Raw genomic sequence first — 19,464 nt, 5'->3', positions numbered from 1 at the left:
AGACAATCCTTTTCACCAGAAAGTCTTTGATCTTCATCATGAGAAAAATAGAGGAAAAAACACGGGAGAGAAAATTAAAATATCATAACGGTAATTCAGCCAATGTACGGCGTTAGACCTCCCAGCGAAGATGGCTACTGACAAAATAAATTCATCAGAGAAGAAAATAAGCATTGTTTTAGTGCATTCATGTTGATACTGAAATTCAATACCGGCAGAAAGTAAAAAAGGCAATAATTGAATCAATGATTTGACAATGCTGTAAACTGCTGGAGTTAATTCAAGTGATTTGCATTGTCATTAGAACCCAAAGTTTCAATTACTCCCTCATATCTGTCAGTCATTTTTATTCGTAATAATATGTACGACTTAATATTTATGGCTTGGGTTCAAGTTACTAAATTGTGTTTTTAAGGTGCTATGGAGAAGATGAAAGCTGTTCCAAGTGTCATAGGTGAAAGGATAATAAAGATAAGAGTGATGTCGGACATGTAGGAGTACAGAATCACATAACTGATACTATCGAGGTGTAAGGGTCAATATCCTCAAGCACAATTTACAGCGAGGTATTACATTAATGTTGTCAATCAGTGTTCTTACACCACCAATTCAACAGAGTGATGCTGCTAGTGATAAGATAATTAAACAGCATTAAAAGGGTATTTCCCTCATTAATTTTCCTAACATAGTTAAGGACAGTCTGATGTGTTTTACTAATATTACTGAATTTTCTTCTTTATGTTGTACGTCAAACTTGTGTTTGCTCTCAAACTAATGATCATCATTATTTACATGCAGTTTTTTTTCAAAATCCTCAACTGGGAGAGTGACGTACTATTAAATGTGAATATCCAGAACCCAGAATCACTGAAGTACAAAATTGTAAATTAGAAATTGCCAGCACACCATTGAAGTGCATGGTAGACTCACAGCAGAACATTGTTATTTTATATTTTAGCCACCCATTAACACATTAATTATGTGTTAAGTATTGATTACTATCACTTGTACTGGAAGGCAACCATTCTAACTGCAGAAGGTACACAAAAATGCTGGAGAAACTCAGTGGGTGCAGCAGCATCTATGGAGCGAAGGAAATAGGTGACGTTTCGGGCCGAAACCCTTCTTCTAAATGCAGAGTCGCTTTCTGGAATTAGCGGTTGTTTAAAAAATAAATAAATGTAGCTTTGTTTCTATCTTTTGCCTTTTCTCTGAGCACTATCTATGTTTTACCCTCTTATTTCTCTTCTTGATTTGGCATGGATTTTACATTTGCTTTTTCAATCTTTGTGATATTAACTTCAATCTATTCAGACTGATAGAAGTATATACAATTATGAGAGGATAGATATGGTAGACAGGCAGAACCTTTTTCCCCAGTGTGGAATAGTCCAACACTAGGGATAGACCTGAGGAATTGTAAGGGTAAAAATACCCTAATGGGAGTTATCTACAGGGCCCCAAACAGTAGCCTGGATATACAGTGCAAGTTAAATTAATAGTTACAATTGGCATGTCGCAAAGGTAATGCTACGGTGATTATGGGAGATTTCACCATGTAGATAGACTGGGAAAATTAGGTTGGTACTGGACCCCAAGAAAGGGAGTTTGTGGAGTGCCTTCGAGATGGATTCTTAGAGCATCTTGTACTGGAGCCTACCAGGGAGAAGGCAATTTTGGATTTAGTGTTGTGTAATAAACCAGATTTGATAAGGGGACTCAAGGTAAAGGTACAATTTGAGAAGGAGAAGGGAAAATCGGAAGTATCAGCATTACCGTTGAGCAAAGGGGACTATGGAGGCATGAGGGAGGAGCTGGCCAAAGTTGACAGTAAGATACCCTAGCTGGGATGACAGTGGAACACCAATGGAAGGTATTTGTGGAAATAATACAGAAGGTGCAGGTTCAGGGCATTCCAAAGAGGAAGAAAGATTCTAAGACGCTGACAAGGGAAGTCAAGGATAGTATAAAAATAAAAGAGAAGAAGTATAACATAGCAAAGATGAGTGTGAAGCCAGAGGATTGGGAAACTTTTAAAGATCAACAGAAGGTAACTAAAAAGATGTGGTATGAAGGTAAGCAAGCCAAGAATATAAATGAGGATAGTAAAAGCTTCTTTAGGTATGTGAAGCGGAAAAAAATAGTTAAGACCAATGTGGGTCCCTTGAAGACAGCAACAGGTGAATTTATTATGGGGAACAAGGAAATGGCAGACGAGTTTGACAGGTACTTTGGATCCGTCTTCACTAAGGAAGACAAAATTTCTCAGATGTACTATTGGCTAGAGGAACTCGGGTGACGGAGGAAATGAAGGAAATTCACATTAGGCAGGAAATGGTGTTGGGTAGACTGATGGGACTGAAGGCTGATGAATCCCCTGGGCCTGATGGTCTGCATCCCAGGGTACTTAAGGAAGTGGCTCTTGAAATCGTGGACGCATTGGTGATCATTTCCCAATGTTCTGCAGATTCAGGATCAGTTCCTGTGGCTTGGACGGTAGCTAATGTTATCCCACATTTTAAGAAAGGAGGGAGAGAGAAAACAGGGAATTATAGACCAGTTAGCCTCACTTCAGTGATGGGGAAGATGCTGGAGTCAATTATAAAAGATGAAATAGCCGCACATTTGGATAGTAGTAACAGGATCGGTCCGAGTCAACATGGATTTACGAAGGGGAAATCATGCTTGACTAATCTTCTGGAATTTTTTGAGGATGTAACTAGGAAAATGGACTAGAGAGAGCCAGTGGATATAGTGTACCTGTACTTTCAGTAAGCCTTTGACAAGGTCCCACATAGGAGATTAGTGGGCAAAATTAGAGCACATGGTATTGGGGGTAAGGTATTGACATGGATAGAAAATTAGTTGACAGACAGGAAAAAAGAGTAGGGATTAACGGGCCCCTTTCAGAATGGCAGGCAATGACTAGTGGGGTACCACAAGTCTCAGTGCTGGGACCGCAGCTATTTACAATATACATTCATGATTTAGATTAAGGGGTTAAGAGTAACATTAGCAAATTAGCAGATAATACAAAGTTGGGTGGCAGTGTGAACTGTGAGGAGGAGCAAAGGGGTCCTTCTACAGTTGTACAGGGCCCGAGGAGACCATACCTGAGTATTGTGAGCAGTTTTGGTCTCCAAATTTGAGGAAGTATATTCTTGCTCTTGAGGGAGTGCAGCGCAAGTTCACGAGGTTAATTCCCAGGATGGCAGACTGTCATATGTTGAAAGAATGGAGCGACTGGGCTTGTATACACAGGAATTTAGAAGGATGAGAGGGTGTCTTATTGAAACGTAAGATTATTAAGGGATTGGACACGCTAGAGGCAGGAAACATTTTCCCGATGTTGAGGGAGTCTAGAACCAGGGCAACCAGGTTTAAGAATAAGGATACATGCCATTAGCACGGAGATGAGGAAAAACATTTTCACCCAGAGAGTTGTGAATTTGTCGAATTCTCTGCCTCAGAGGGCAGTGGAGGCCAATTCTCAGGATGCTTTCAAGAGAGAGCTAGATAGAACTATTAAAGATAGCGGAGTCAAGGGATATGGGGAGAAGGCAGGAACGGGGTACTGGTTGTGGATGATCAGCCATGATCACATTGAATGGTGGTGCTGGCTCGAAGGGCCGAATGGCCTACTCCTGCATATATTGTCTATTGTCTATTGGGATGATGGTTCACTCACCGATGTGAGGATCCGGACGGCGGCGATGTAAGGAGGCCCAGCAGCAGCCGAGGGCTCAACTAGATAGGGCCATCCGTGGGGCAGAGCACGTGGACCAGACGCGGCCTGCATTGGCACAGACTGGTGGAACAAGGTTGGAGGACACCTACGACTTCACTTAGCCAGGCCTACCTTGCAATACCGCCAGGACAATGGGCCTTTATGGCCAGCTGCACTTAAAGCAATTTGTTCATTTGTTGTTGCAAAATGATCACTACAATTGGACCTTAATATGAATGGCCACCATCTTGAAAATACCTTTTGTGCAAATAAAGCATTCAGCTTTAAACTGCCTGAAAAAAACAGCACGCTATAAAAGGCTAGGATGATGTTACAATTCAAATATTCAACGGAAAGTCAGTATTTATGTGGACACCAAAATACCTATTGAAACTAAAACACACAACCGTTGCTTCATTTCTTTAAGTGCAATAGTCAGACCATAAATTGTACTTAAAACATTATTTTTGTTATTTAGGGAAACTGACATTTCAGTTTTTAACTCCACAACTTAGTCTTGGGATATATTTTATCTTGAGTACCCAATAAAATGAATTATATTTTGTGATGTAAGAGGTTCTTACAACATAATGATTAATACATATGGATAGCATGAAATAATGTTATGTCATGTATAATGCATCCAATTTAAATTAGATCAAAAAATCATACCATAAACTTGAAGTATGTCCCATTAAGGCAAAACATTTATAAGAGTCAAGGGTGTTTAATTGTCATATTAGTTTAGTTTAGTTTAGTTTCGATACAGCGTGGAAACAGGTCGGCGCCGACCAGCGATTCCTGCACATGAACACAATCCTACACACACTAGGGAAAATGTTTACATTAACTAAGCCAATTTACCTACATACCTGTACGTCTTTGGAGTGTGGGAGGAAACCAAAGATCTCGGTGAAAAGTCTCTTGTGCAACCAAGACAGTGTGAGGTTTGACGTTTAGTTGGTGCTGATAGTATTCATAGCCTGATGGATGTTGGGAAGAAACTGTTCCTGAACCTGGAGCTCACTGTTTTCAAACACCTAAACCTTGTTCCGATGGAAGAAGATAAATGAGAGTGTTGCCACGGTAGTGTGGGTCATTGATGATGCTGACTGCCTTTTTGAGGTAGCACCTCCTATAGATCCCTTCGATGGTGGGAAGGTCAGTACCTGTGATGAATCAGGCAGTGTCCAACAGGTTTGAATATAGAGAATACTTAAGATCAAAGACCTGTTAAAATCTCCTTTGAGACTTATACTACTCAATGCAACAATCCTTTTGGGTAAAATCATTTTTTTTTCTGTCAGCAACATAAGCTAGAATTAACTAAATGCTTGAATGATGTTATAATCTATTGAGTATAAGAATCATTATAAAGGAATGCATGGCAGTGCTGGAGATTCAATGTATTATTACTGTAATCAGCAGGTAAATGCACAGGGGGCTTTATGGATTTGCTTGTGTCAGTTGTGTCGAAACAAATACCGGCTTTGCATAAAGCATTTTTCTGACCTTTACATACCCTTACCAAAGGCTCTTATTTCTAAGTAGTGTGGGTACATTTAAAGAACAGCTATTTCATCTGCTCAACAAAAGAATAATAGGTCTGTCAGAAGCATTCAAAAACTTGTAGTTTTGACAAAGATAAATTATGGAGAGTTTTTGCGACTAGAGATGTGCTATTAAGTGCTCGTATTTCATTCTCTGCCTTCGTATAAGAACAAGAGTGATGTTGCATTATGACCTCTGTCATCCTTCAACAAATGGCATGCTAGAATTATCGGATAAAAATAAACAAACATTAGAGTGTCAGAACTGGAGATTTTATCTCAGCTAAACATCCCACAGGCTGTTCACTACAAGGGATTTGATTGCTATGGAATTTGGTTTAAAGAAGAAAATACTGATGAATAAGAACATGGAAAAAAAACAGGTCAAACCAAACAATAATAAATGTATTATATGACATAGTTTGTATCTATGAAAATGATTTTGATTAAAGTAGACCCATATATTTTAGCAAACAATAACAATAATACTCCTCGATTCTTTGACAAATGTGTCTTTTTACTATATTTTGAATAGTTTCAAAGATTTTCTTAAGAAATATTTGCATATGTGTGTTCTGCACATTTCTGATTGAATCCAGTGGATGTCAATGATTTTCAATGAATATTTTGTAGCAAATGCCTTTTCACTGCAAGTTTAACATCAATGCAAACCCATTACAACTTCACACTGTGACCTTAAACTTGTGGAGTATAAATCAGGTGTTAAAGCCCAAACTAAGGCAAGGCAGTGTTAGACTTTGGCCTCTAGAGAGTATTGCTGATCTTTGCTCTTATGTCTGGCTGTGCTGAATCTTTCAGACTACACTTACTACATGACCACACGGTTGCAAATTGAAGCAAATGCGCCTGTTTCCATGCCGTATCTCTAAGCTAAACAAAACTAACCTATTCAGGTGTCTTGAGAATACCCTCTGGATATTCCTTCTGGTTCAACTTCAGAAAATCTTGATTTCTTTCAGTAAGAATTGTTCAATAATAATATCAATGTGTTCAATTTTATTCAATAAGAATATAAATTCTATCATTGTTTTCATACCTTACATGGACTGTCACAGCATATAATAGCAAAATACACAAAGACACTAAGAGACAAACATTTCAATGAATTGGTGCTATTTTTTTAAACATTTATTCACCAATCTATTCAAAGATTTCCCTTTACCTTGAGGCTTTAATTTTGCTATCTATCTCATTATATCATTGAGCTGCCTAGACTTCTAGGATATCTTAATATATCACAATGTGAGTTGAGTGTAACTTGCAATGCATATTTTGCTGGTCATGAACTCAAGAAAGCCAAGATTAATGCATTAAATCATATTTATATTCTTATATGATCTTATCACATTGAAAATAAAGATTTAGAAAATGGACACAAAGTGTTGGAGTAACTCAGGCAGCAAGTCAGCATCTATGGAGAGCATGGACAGGTGACAGTTTGGGTTGAGACCCGTCTTCAGGAAACTTTGTAATTAAAATTGCTATTGATAGTTTGGCAATCATAATTCTAACCTGTGTAGAACATTTTGTAAACAGGTCACATTACCATGTATTGTAGAAATGCATTTGAATCCTACCATTACAGGTGCAAAATTTGAATTAAAGTAATTAAATCTGGAATTAAAAACATAGAACCAGTAATTGTTGTAAGAAATAATATGACCTATTGATGCATAAGGAAAAGGAATCTGCTACCCTTACCAGTTCTAAGTGTGCCCATAAACTCACAACAAAGTGTTTAACACTTAACTGCCCTCAGAAACGGCCTAAACAGACATCAGATCTGGAGGCAAATTGGGATGGGTGATAAATGCTGGGCTGAAAGTGACAACTATAATCCTGTATATAAAGTAATTATTTATTTCTGACAATATTATTTCATTCTGAAGAGCAGAACTGAAAGGTCTGTCCAAGTAAACATATTACTTATATTTTTTACTGATAAGTTATTATTTTATTTCCCTGAAATGGCAAGTTAATTTATAAATAAAGTGTTCTGATAACCTATATTATGATTATCAACTACCTTAAAATCTATATATATATATGTGTGTGTGTGTGTGTGTGTGTGTCAAAACGCTACGCGGTAGCGCTGATATTTTTCCACATTCTTACTCCCATTTTTCCTGTCCACGCCATAATCAGGTTCCCTTCAGATTTCATGCTATATTTCACAAGTTATTGATGATTAAAGTTTTTTATAAAAGCCAAAAACGGCTTCTAAGAGACTTTTCTAGCAGCTTCCGGTGATGATATCACAATGCCCTTTCACAGTTGTCCAATCACAATGTGATCTCTGCTGCTGATCTCTGCTGTAAGGAGAGGGACATAGTGGGGGATATTTAAGTTTTCAAGTGACATTTAAAAGTTGGATTTCTTCAAATCGGCACTGGTGGTTAGGCAGTTATGATGTCACAATGCCCTACCAACTACAATGTTGCTATCCCAGAACACTGAGTCCTTCACAGCAAATGTCCTTCAGGGAAAGAATGTGCCAGTCTAACCCAGCACAGCAAAGTTTAATGATTAGATTTGGATAACAAAAGGTGGCCTTGTCGGTGCACCTACATCACACTAAATCTTAGTGCAATTGTATTTTTTCTAAGTTTAAAATGACCTGCACAGTGAGTGAGTGGTGGAAACAGGTTGCATTGGGGAAATGGATGAGTGGTGGAAATGGGTTGCATTGGGGAAATGGGTGAGTGGTGGAAACGGGTTGCATTGGGGGAATGGGTTACATTTGGGAAACGGGTGATGGGGATGATTGGCTCCGGGGGGGCACCTGTCTTTCGGGTGAACGCCAACGCTGCATTTGGGGACCAGCACTCCCATGTGACGTTGTGCCCAACAGGTCCCACTTGGTCTAGTATACTATAAAAATCATCAATAATTGGTATTAACTCATAACTGTGAACATTTTAATCTATTGTCATAATGGCATGAACAAAGACTAAAATCTAAAATATCTAAACAAAAAATGATGAGTACGGTGAGTTGCAGTGCAACGATGGAAATTTGACGCAATGAAGAATATAAGGAAAAGTTTTAACTAAACAAAATAATTAAACATTGCACAATAAGTTAAAGTATCTGAAATGTTTTCTTTAGATCAGCATTACATTTAAGCATTTCCTCAAAATATTATATTGTTTACTTTTAATGCTTGTAGTTCACTGCAGGGTGAGATGGATGCAGCATGTAATATGAATGGGATTTGATTGTTCAAATACCTACAATTAACTGTTACTAAACTATAGCCAATAATAGTTGTGTCACATCACGTACCTACAGAAAGCAATGACTAAAGGGCCTGTCCCACTTAGGCGACCTTACTGGCAAGTGCAGGAGATTCTGCGCTCGCCACATGGTCGCCACATGTTCGTAGGTGGTCTCTGGTGAGTTTCCTTCATGGTCGAGAGGACTTCCCGCATTGTTGTAACAAGTCGCGGCCTCAGAATGATCGCAGAAAAATGTTCAACATGTTGAACATTTTTCTGCGACCAAAAATTGGTTGCCAGGGAGAAAATTGATACTTTTGTAGTCGTAGGTGCAGTGGTAGTGGGGTTGCCATGTTGTTGTAGGTAGTCGAGGTAGCCATAGGTAGTTTTAGTTAATCTCCTTTGCTGGCCGGGCGTTTTCATTGGCTCATTGGGGGGAAAAAAGCATAAGCACGAGTTTTCAGAACCAAGGAAAACTGACCGGGAATATTAAATGCCCACTAAACTTCACAGCCGTGTATCTCTGGCTTAGTAAAAGTTGTCTGGTTTCTTAAAAGTGTATCCACTCCATCCCCCCCCCCCCCCCCCCCCCCCCCTTCTCCCCTCCCCCCACCTCCCCGCTCTTTTAAAGAACTTACCGTACACTGTGCTAGCTGTCTTTAATCTTCCTGTTCATAGCGGTGTGTGTCTGTATCACCTTGGCTTTGCACCATGTGAATTTCAGATTGTGCTCCCCCGCTTTCCCTGGTCCCCGCCGCGTGTGTGCGTGTGTGTGTGTGTGTGTGCGTGTGTGCCGCTCTGACGGTCGCCGTTCCTGTTCGCGGTTTTTCAGGCGACTTGAAGCAACAGCCTCGAGCTTGAAGGTCACAAGCAGTCCACTGAAAAGTCGCCTAAGTGGGACAGGCCCTTTACAGTTACATTGACCTTGCAAGCATTAAAAGTATTATTCTATAATTGCCACAGTATTATAATCATTGGGATTTTATGTTAAAAGGATCTACCCCAAAACAGCAGATTAATTTTAAAAACATACCTAGAATTAGCAATAATAAGTGGCCTGGTAAACAACAATTGAATTTATCAAATCCCTGCATAATAATCATAACTAATTCTTAAACTTGGCTTTCATTAAATTAAAACTTTGCGACTTGGATTCCACTAAAATTCCATAAGGAAATGAAGTAAGTCGTTGAAAAAGATTTGAGGAACTGGAATTCAGCATTTTTTTTTGTGCCTGTTTAAAGAACATAACACCAGAAGCTGACATTGTCCATAAAACAGGTCATACTCCTGGATCAAAACATTTTGTATCACTAATTTCTAGCAGTTGAGGAAATGTATTAACCTTGCAGGAAGAACTACAAATTCAACCTTTTTTAGACATGGAAGAACTGTTAAAACCTCTTATGATTTCAAGAAAGGTTTAGGTTATGGCAATGAAACTAATAAGTTTAGTTCAGTTTAGTTTATTGTCACATGTCCCATGCATTTTTAAAGAGCATGTTTTTAAAATCAGCTTTCTAAAGTTGTTAAATATGCATTCATCTTAAAAATGCTTATATGTTGTAATAAGCTAATTTTCAACCATGTAACTAAAGATTCACCAGCTCACTGTCCTTAAATATTTGGGAATATTTTGCACTCAAGTGATAGAAATAAACAATGACACTCTTTTCAAAAATCCTTAGCTCAAGGTTATCTGATTCATGAAAGGTTTCAATTTAATGATAATGCAAACATTTTTATGCATGCGATGCTTATGCTTATAAAAACCAACATGAAGTTGGACTAAGAGGAAGTTTTTAATCTTCTAAATTAGGAAGACATTTTATGGAATAAATTATGGTGGATGCAGTCCAGTAAATACATCATTGGACATTTGTGTGTGGTTTTGTAGAATTATGTTAGTGTGTCTAGGCTTAGATCTCAGCATGGGTATCTTTTGATGAAAAGTGTTTTTTTTTTAAATGTCCTCTTTTAGAACTAAAACAGTAGATGTTTATTTCCTGTTAAACAAGTTTTCATAATATATTTCCCATTCCAATGATCATAGTGATTGACAAGACATAATTAATCATAGCCATGAATGTTTACTACTACTAAAGTGTAGAATGCCCAGGGACAATATACTGCAATATTTCCAAGGAATACTGCACTCATTGTCATCGTTGTACTCAAAGATCTATACTTCAACGATTGTTAAGGCAGTTCCATTCTGAAGATGGGTGAATATTGTGGCCAGTAATATCATCTATTGTGCTATAAAAATATATTCATGGAACATTGAAGAGGGGTCCAGTGCTATTTCTGAATATTTATCCTGAATTATGATGATTGTGCATTTGCTTCAATTCTCACATGCAAAAATTATCATAAGGTCATCAGTGATAGGAATAGAATTAGGCCATTCAGCCCATCAAGTCTAATCCACCATTCAATCATGGCTGATCTCTATCTCCCTCCTAACCCCATTCTCCTGCCTACTCCCCATAACCTCTGACACCTGTACTAATCAAGAATATATCTATCTCTGCCTTAAAAATATCCACTGACAGCCTCCACAGCCTCCTGTGGCAAAGAATTCCACAGATTCACCACCCTCTGACTAAATACATTTCTCCTCATCTCCTCCTAAAATAACATCCTTTAATTCTGAGGCTATGACCTTGAGTCCTAAACTCTCCCACTAGTGGAAACATCCTCTCCACATCCATTCTATCCAAGCCTTTCACTATTCTGTATGTTTCAATGAGGTCCCCCTCATTCTTCTAAACTCCAGAGAGTACAGGCTCAGTGCCGACAAACGCTCATCATAGGTTAACCGATGAATTCATTTACCTCTCTGAATTATAATGTGCTAATTGGGTTTTCTTTATATATTGCAGGACCTTTACTTCAAATATTTGTAGACTGCTTGTCAATAATTACATTTTATCTCAGAAATTATTTAATTTAAATTTCTAAAATGCATGATTTTAAATTAGCTCTATCTTGAATTTATGCAACTGCGTAAAATGGGTGGTTGTGAAATTGATATCTCCTGATTTATAATTTAATTAGCCTCAAGAGCTACCTTTTCGTCTTTAAAGTGAAAATATATTTCCTTACAATAAACAAAATAGGTCAAGATGATTATTTTACTTTAAGATATCTTCAAAAATAAACATTTTAAACTGAAGTCTGTATATTAGGAATAGTTTAAGGGACTCATTAACCCAATGTCAAAATCTAGACTCCAAGCGGCATTAAAGTTGTCGGAAATGCTGTTAATTGGACTAATAAAATAGATAAAACAATGTCTATTTAGAGAATATTCATTTCCAATACCCGATAGTTTTTTTTTCAAAATGTTAGTTATTTCAATAGACAATAAAATAATTAAGTAAAATACATTTTACAGCTTTCATTATAAATTAGTGAAACAAAATACTTTTTCAAACGTAACTACAAAATAAATGTATTCCATTGGATCATGTAAGATTAGTTATTTCGTTATTGTACTATTAAAACTTAAATGATCAATAATGAGAAATGACTGTTCTTTCAGGATTTGATCCTAAATGAAATGAGACTGTGCCTGTAGATTATTTTCAATATTTTAATTCCCTTTTGAATGTGTGTTGCATTCAGTACAGAAATGGAAACAATTATTTATGAAACAAAAAGAAACTGATGTTCTCGTATGGTACAGTCAAGAGACAGTTACATATAGATTATAAAAAACGTTCAATGAAAGAGAAAGCTGTGATGGTACATATTGTTTCATGATGCATTAAGAAAACCTTCTGAGTTAATATTGGCACATTAATTTTGTGGGGTTTTTTTAATCTTACCTGTACATTTCTCAGTAAAAATAAATTCTGCTTTATAAATAATTCTATAAAATAAATATATGCAATTTGGAATTGTATAAATACGTCCATCTCAAAAGACCTGTAAAGTCCCATGTCCAAAGTTGCCAAAGACAATGCGAGTTTAAATTCTAGTCAACATTTGTGATGGAAGCCATACTATTGTGCTACAAATTACAGTAACTCTTTCATTGTTTTGATACTCTATAGCAAGAGTGAAAACGTCTAGTAGTAGTCTTCATATGAGATATTTCAGGTTGACTTTTTACCCTTCTCCACAGTCCAAATAGTGCTTATCCACAGTTACACAAAGGAACGTTTTTGTGGCACTACTCTGTCAATGTAACATCTCAGTGAAAGGCACCTGCAGCATCATATAGCAAAGTCACTATAAACACATACCGATTCCCTTTGTCTCCTGCTTTATATAGCATTACTGGTGTCTGTAAGTTGTGCACTCTTAGTATTAATGTAAAAATCCTGAGCAGGTGATTACACATCAGAAGTGCTTCACATTTGACGAAACTAAGGCCACATCCTTTCCAAACCACTCTCTCAACCACTTGAGGCCATGGGAAGCTTGTGTTTCTGTGATGAACAGAGTAAATAATTCTTCTTCTTCAGAAGTTGGATTGCTTCAACTATAGCCTAATATATCTTTATAGAGTTCAGGTACTTTCTCTGGATCCACAGGTCTTGGCAAAAAATGTGTAAACTTCTGATGTCTTTTGGATCTGCTCCCATCTCTTGGAGAACCATCTTTATTGAGTGCAACAAAATATCGTCGCCCTGTGTCACTGTGCTTGTACAAGTTGGAAGAATATGTGTTGTACCAATTTTCTTCAAATTGTTCTCGAAAGATACACTCTGCTGTCAGTTTTTCCTAAAAAGAAAAGAACAGATAAGAAAGTATCACTCACTGCAAATCAATAGTCAGTTAAAATAGGGATATGTTACAATTATATACAGGAATTAAAAAATAAAATGTGATCAATGTCAGATTTTGAATTTAGTGGTTAGATAATAACATGTTTCAGACTGTGAAATATTTATTTAAACCTGAACTGATCGCCACATTATGGATCACAGGAACCAAGTGCAGATTAGGAGAAGAGTATGTTCAGAAGGTAGCTAACCCAATTCATTTTATTTGTTCTAATGACCCCAGCAAGACTGAATTACCGACCTATTAGCCTTGAGAAGATGGCAGACATTTCCACTCAAACAACTGCACTCCTGGTGGTTGCAGTGCTGCCACAATTCAAACGCACCAACAATAAAATAAACTTACTTAGGAACAGTTTTTTAATTTCTGATTTCCTGCATCTGCAGTTTTATTTTTGAGAATCTGACTTCCATTTTCTTTATAGTAATGCAATTGTTAATATGATATATATTGATTATGTTTGTTTTTATAGCAACCTTCACTCAACCTAACTGAATTTGGAAGTCAAATCGACACTATTAATTAGGCTATTTTTCTTAACATAACCATAAAATGCACAAATGGTAATAATGTCATAAAAAGCTACTTTTTTCCCCTATTTTATTCATATTTTTTGCAATTTAAGATGTATTGGCCAATACCAAATTGTTTAAATAGAATGGTCAATTTCGCAAAACAATATATATTTTTTAATTCAGCTTCAAAAATGTATCTAATTGTCTAGCTGGCTTTGTAAGTATTTTGCCATTTATACACCACCTGCTGGAATGTAAATCAATTACAGGGGGAAATGTGTAATTAACAATATAGCCGTTCATAAATCAAAATCCTGCAGTTAAAATCATTTCCTCTATAAATTATTTATACAGAACTTATCAATTCTTAATCTAGTACACTAATTTATTTAACAGTATCAATATTATATCATCTTAATCAACCATCATTACTGTTTCAATAAAATAAATCACTGCTTTATACACTTTTTATCAGAAAATCTGTTTTAATCTGACATATTCTGTGCATGTTATATTATCCATAGTACAATGATAAAGAAGGCCTTCATCAATCGGGGTATTGAGTATAGAATATGGGACGTGATGTTACATTATAGAGGCTACATTGGAAGTATTGTGTTCAGTTTTAGTCACCCTACTGTAGGAAGGATGTCACTAAAATGGAAAGAATGCAGATAAGATTTATGTGGATGTTGATAAAGGCCTGAGCTATAGGGAGAGATTGCGTAAGCTAGGACTAATATTTAGAGCACAGGAGGCTAACGGATGATCATAGAGGTTGGTTTATAAAGTCATGAGGGGAATTGATGGGGTGAATGGATAGTCTATTACACAGTGTAGGGGAATCAAGAACCAGATGATGTAGGAATAAGGTGAGAGGGGAAAGATGTAATAGGAACCTGAAAGGCAACCTTTTCACTCAGTGGGTATTTAGAAAGTGCTGCCAGAGGGTTGGATGAGGCAGGTGCAGTAACAACATTTAAAAGACACTTGAACAGATACATGGATAGGAAAGTTTTAGAGTGGTACGAGTTGAACAAGAGCAAATGGAATGTAAACAAGTTTACATGGGATATCTTGGTCAGCATGGATGAATTAGACTGAAGGGCCTGTCGCTCTGCTGTAGGACTATAAACTCTATGACACTCTGATACTCACAGAAGGGGAAATCTAATTGTAAAATTCAAGTAGTATTTTAACAACCTACCTACCTCATGCATTAATATTCCAGCTAAGTATATTCAATTTAATGTTTATAATCAGTCACCATTAATATGAAGAAACATGCTATAAAAAAACTCATCTTTTCCTGCATCAAGTGGCAACATCAGTTTGATTTAAGTGAAGCACAGAACTTGTATATCGTGGAGCAGTCATTTCACTGTAACATTCCCTAATCAAAGTTGGAGATCTGCCCTCAACATTCACATCATAAAGTTGTTATCAAGACCATTTATGCTTGCCATCTTTCTGATTGAGATTGCTTAAATGGTAATATTTAACAGAGAATAAAGACATTTGTTGTGTGTCTCCTGACAACCAGATCGAAAATACACGAAGCAGATATTTGACAATATTCTTTAAATGATTCATTGGCCAAAACCAAAACAAATTGTTCTCCTCACAATGTAATTTCCTGTGATAAACATAACAAAACGAAACCATATTTCAGTGCAGGTTGCTCTTAGTTCCCAGAAATTCCTGGCAAGCCACAACACACTTTCCACAACATTTAACAAAGTTTTTTAAAATGCACAAATGCTCATTTTGAAATTAGTTGATTTGGAAATATTAGTCAAAATGGGACAAGTGTGTCGTGTATGGCTTTGTACAAAATAAAAGCAATAATGTCTTATGTAAAAACGTGCCTGTATTGCATAAGACATATTTTAATTCAAATATCAAAAATACTTAAAATGTAAAATACTGTGCAAAATTATAACATGGCTCTAAAACCCATGTATTCTTCTTCCACATATGACATAAATATCACAATACTTCAAGATTCATAAGCAGTGAAAATGGAAGAGATGGCGGTGCTGCCCTTGTATTGCAATGCAGATCTAATTATGTGTTCACACTACCATATTGATTTTTCCCCTGATATTTGATTTAGAATCAGTTACTTACTGAGCCATACAATTCTCCTTTGTCGTTCATTCCAAGGTACAGACCACTATCCACTCCTCTGATGCTGACCAACCCAACGGCTATGCTGATGAACTCCAGGATTCCTATAAAACAGTACAAAAATGTATTAGACAATAGACAATAGGTGCAGGAGTAGGCCATTTGGCCCTTCGAGCTAGAACCACCATTCAATGTGATCATGGCTGATCATCCCCAATCAGTACCCGTTCCTGCCTTCTCCCAATATCCCCTGACTCCGCTATTTTTAAGAGCCCTATCTAACTCTCTCTTGAAAGCATCCAGCGAACCTGCCTTCACCACCCTCTGAGGCAGATAATTCAACAGACTCACCACTCTCTGTGAGAAAAAGTGTTTCCTCGTCTCCGTTCTAAATGGCTTACTCCTTATTCTTAAACTGTGGCCCCTTGTTCTGGACTCCCCCAACATCGGGAACATGTTTCCTGCCTCTAGCGTGTCCATGCCCTTAACAATCTTATATGTTTCAAAGTTTGTATTTTCAATGCCAAGTTGAATAAACTATAAATTAAATGTTCGTATCAGCCTGCCTTTAGCACGCTCCATATTGCACATACCAAAAACTACAGTGGCATGGAAATTCATCGAGTGCACAAAATAACATATTTATAGTTTAATTAGATGTACATTAGAAGATTGATATGTCAGGTTTCTCTAAATTTTCTCCAAATGCATGCCAGAAGACGAAGAAAGTATTTTGGCCACCGTCCTGTTCTTTTCCTGGCAGCACGGGAGAACAGCCCAAGAGGAGTTTAATTTTAGAATTGTTTTTTTTTAAATGAAATGCAATATTTGCCGGAAGAGTATTAGAAATTTCCGAATACCAGATTGCTGTCGGCGTAGCTTCGCTAGTCAACTGTGTCGGAGAATAGTCAGCTCGCCCTCGTATCTTTGACATGGGACGAGTGCTAGCGCAGTCGGAGTGAGGACGCAGACGGGATCCAAAGAGTTGCAATATAAAGGCTGGACAATAGAATCTTCTTCTGAACACCGTGGTTTGTAAAGATCTGTACCGTTGCGGGAATCTGGAAAATCTGACCAGCCTGTGGCTCGGAGCCTTACATTTAATGAATGTATTTTAAAAGGTTGACAGACGCGTACTGTCTAACATGCTGAAGATCGTGTTTACAGTTTCGTGCGTTTTAACAAGGACCTCGCAATTCTGAACGCTGCCGTAATTAAGTGGTTGTTGAACCCTTGACATGTACGCGTGTGCCCCGAGGTGCAGAAAATGACAATAAAATGTGATTTATCTTCCCTCTTAACCACATCAGTGGGAAAGTGCATAAGGGTCCAATGAAAGGTGGATGTTTAAAGGAACGTCTCAAGATGTTTGAAGTCATGCCGAGTGATGTATGTGAGGTGTGCCGATTTGCAGGAGGCACCAACATTTGGCTTGATCGTCTTGCAAATATTAAAATGCATTAGGACCCAACTATGTTGTGCGCAGCGCAAAATAGTCACATTAATAACAATAATTATTAAAATCTTGCGGGAAGAACCGATGCACTAAAAAGCAAAGCGAAAGACGACCCAAGAACCGCAAAATCACAGCGACTCGCAACTTATTCCTTACAGTGAATGGTGTCAAAGAGTCTTAATGCCATTAGCTTTTTTTTTCTCCCCAGCGTGAATGCTTGGCTATATATCCGTGTATAAAGGAGAAAAGACTAAGATATCAAGTTGGTTTTGTTTTACTTTTGAAAGAGGCGTACCTACCGAATCGGTTGTGGTCTCGTCTGGTCCCCTGCACTGTTCCACCTGGAAGAATCTCCAAATGGAAACCAGTCCTGCAGTACAGCTGTCTCCTTCGCAAAATCCCCTGCAAATGCACTAAGTCCGTGGTGGTGCTGCGAGACAGTCTGCTTTCGGTCTGGGCGAGGTGATCGCTGAAGAGGACCGGGAACTCCACGGCAGGAAGAAAGAAAGGGGCCGCCATATGTCCACTGTCCAGACCGCCCAAGTAGCTCCCGACTTCGGCTAACGGGGCCATAGCGAGCCGTTGACCACAACCAAGAAAATAGTCTACTACTGAAATAGAAAATGACAAACAAAAGAAAACAAAAGTAAAAGATTATGCCACTGGTTAATTCTCCGGGTCTCACTTGTTCTATCTGTTTCTTTAAAGCGCCTGGAGTAACATATTCTAGTTTGATGCTGTTATGAAAATGGATCAGATTAGCCGACTGTTTATATACATACCGTATGTAAATAAGCCCTCGGGGCATATAATAAATTCGTCTCATTCAAAGTTTTTTTCATGTATTTACTTTTAACTGCAGCCATACCACAACATGATCTTACGCAATGATCCAACACTCGCGGTACAATTAAAACATCGGCCAATGTGACTCTGCACAAACATTTACTTGGTGCTAAACGGCTGTTGAAAGATTTCTCTTCTTACCTTTTGCCCGAGGAGGGAGATATATTCGTCTTATTTCCACAGTTTAAGACATGGATTATATCCGAACACCGGGCAGTTTGATTTAATAGGTACTGCTTGATGTCTGTGCATTTTACGTGGAACAGGTGCAAGACAAGGTTTGAGCGGAGGCGTTCCCGGAGACTCGTACCTGCCCAGGCACATGAAGGCGTAAATTCGTGAAACAACCCCTCCCCCTCCTCAACCGCACCATCACCACTTGCATGGGATTTTTAGAAGCAAACTTCAATGGTAAATGCTGCATTGATATCATAACATATTCTAACGGTGGAAGATCGATAAAGCCGCGCACTTTCTCTTTCTGAATGAGAACATGCATGTTGTGGCTCTTTTTTTTAATAAAGTTGCGCGAGGTTATTATCGACATTTAGCGGTTTATCAGAATATGCTTTTGAATTCGAAAAACACGGTGCGTATAAGATTAGACACAACCTAACAGTCTGAAGAAGGGTCCCGACCCGAAACGTCACCTATCCATGTTCTCCAGGGATGTTGCCCGACCCGCTGAGTTACTCCATCACTCGGTGTCTTTATTTTCTAAGGTTAGTCATTGTCCATCTGAAACACATCCCATTCTCAGACTGTAGAGAAACATATTTTTTTCATAAGATTTCATTTGGCATATACTTTCTAAATCTAATGAATACAATACAATGAGCATCCTAACACATTTAGTTTCAGAGCCCCCTTTCAAAACTTAAATCCGTATCCAGTGTTTTGTTGAAATAATCGCAAGGTTCCACTATCAGCCAAACGGGACCCATCTTACTGCGATCTGAAAATAAGTAACTACATTGCTTAATTCACTTTTCAAGAATAATATCTCCACAGAAAAAGAGGGCAGATAACAAAAGTTAACTTCAAAGAGTGTGTGTATATACAAATCAAACTGGCGATGTTCCAGCTACAGAGGGATTTTCAATTTAATTCTACATTTGTATTAAAGAATAGTGATGAATTACTCGCAACAAGTATCAACGACCCCACAACAGGTGTATGTTGTATTATTTCCATTTGTAAACGA

General features: G+C 37.7%; 1 protein-coding gene across 2 annotated transcripts; it reads right to left on the bottom strand.

Moving 5' to 3' along the window:
* Positions 1-12,100: 12,100 nt before the first annotated feature.
* LOC129697210 (fibroblast growth factor 9-like) lies at positions 12,101-18,906 on the bottom strand. 2 transcript variants are annotated; one of them, XM_055635551.1, is made up of 4 exons: positions 18,402-18,906; positions 17,714-18,022; positions 15,959-16,062; positions 12,101-13,250 (listed from the first exon to the last, which is right to left on the bottom strand). In XM_055635551.1, the coding sequence occupies exons 2-4, from the start codon at positions 17,985-17,987 to the stop codon at positions 13,005-13,007; spliced, it is 624 nt and encodes a 207-aa protein (XP_055491526.1). In that variant the 5' UTR covers positions 17,988-18,022; positions 18,402-18,906; the 3' UTR covers positions 12,101-13,004. The 2 variants fall into 2 exon arrangements, with proteins under 2 accessions (XP_055491526.1, XP_055491518.1); XM_055635543.1 differs by having other exon boundaries at positions 17,714-18,025; positions 18,402-18,892.
* Between the last annotated feature and the right edge of the window lie 558 nt (positions 18,907-19,464).

Source organism: Leucoraja erinacea, chromosome 1 (assembly GCF_028641065.1).
Source record: "Leucoraja erinacea ecotype New England chromosome 1, Leri_hhj_1, whole genome shotgun sequence".
NCBI classification, from domain to species: Eukaryota; Metazoa; Chordata; class Chondrichthyes; order Rajiformes; family Rajidae; genus Leucoraja; species Leucoraja erinaceus.
The sequence above is the reverse complement of the archived record's forward strand: the minus strand, read 5'-3'. Positions and strand labels throughout refer to the sequence as shown.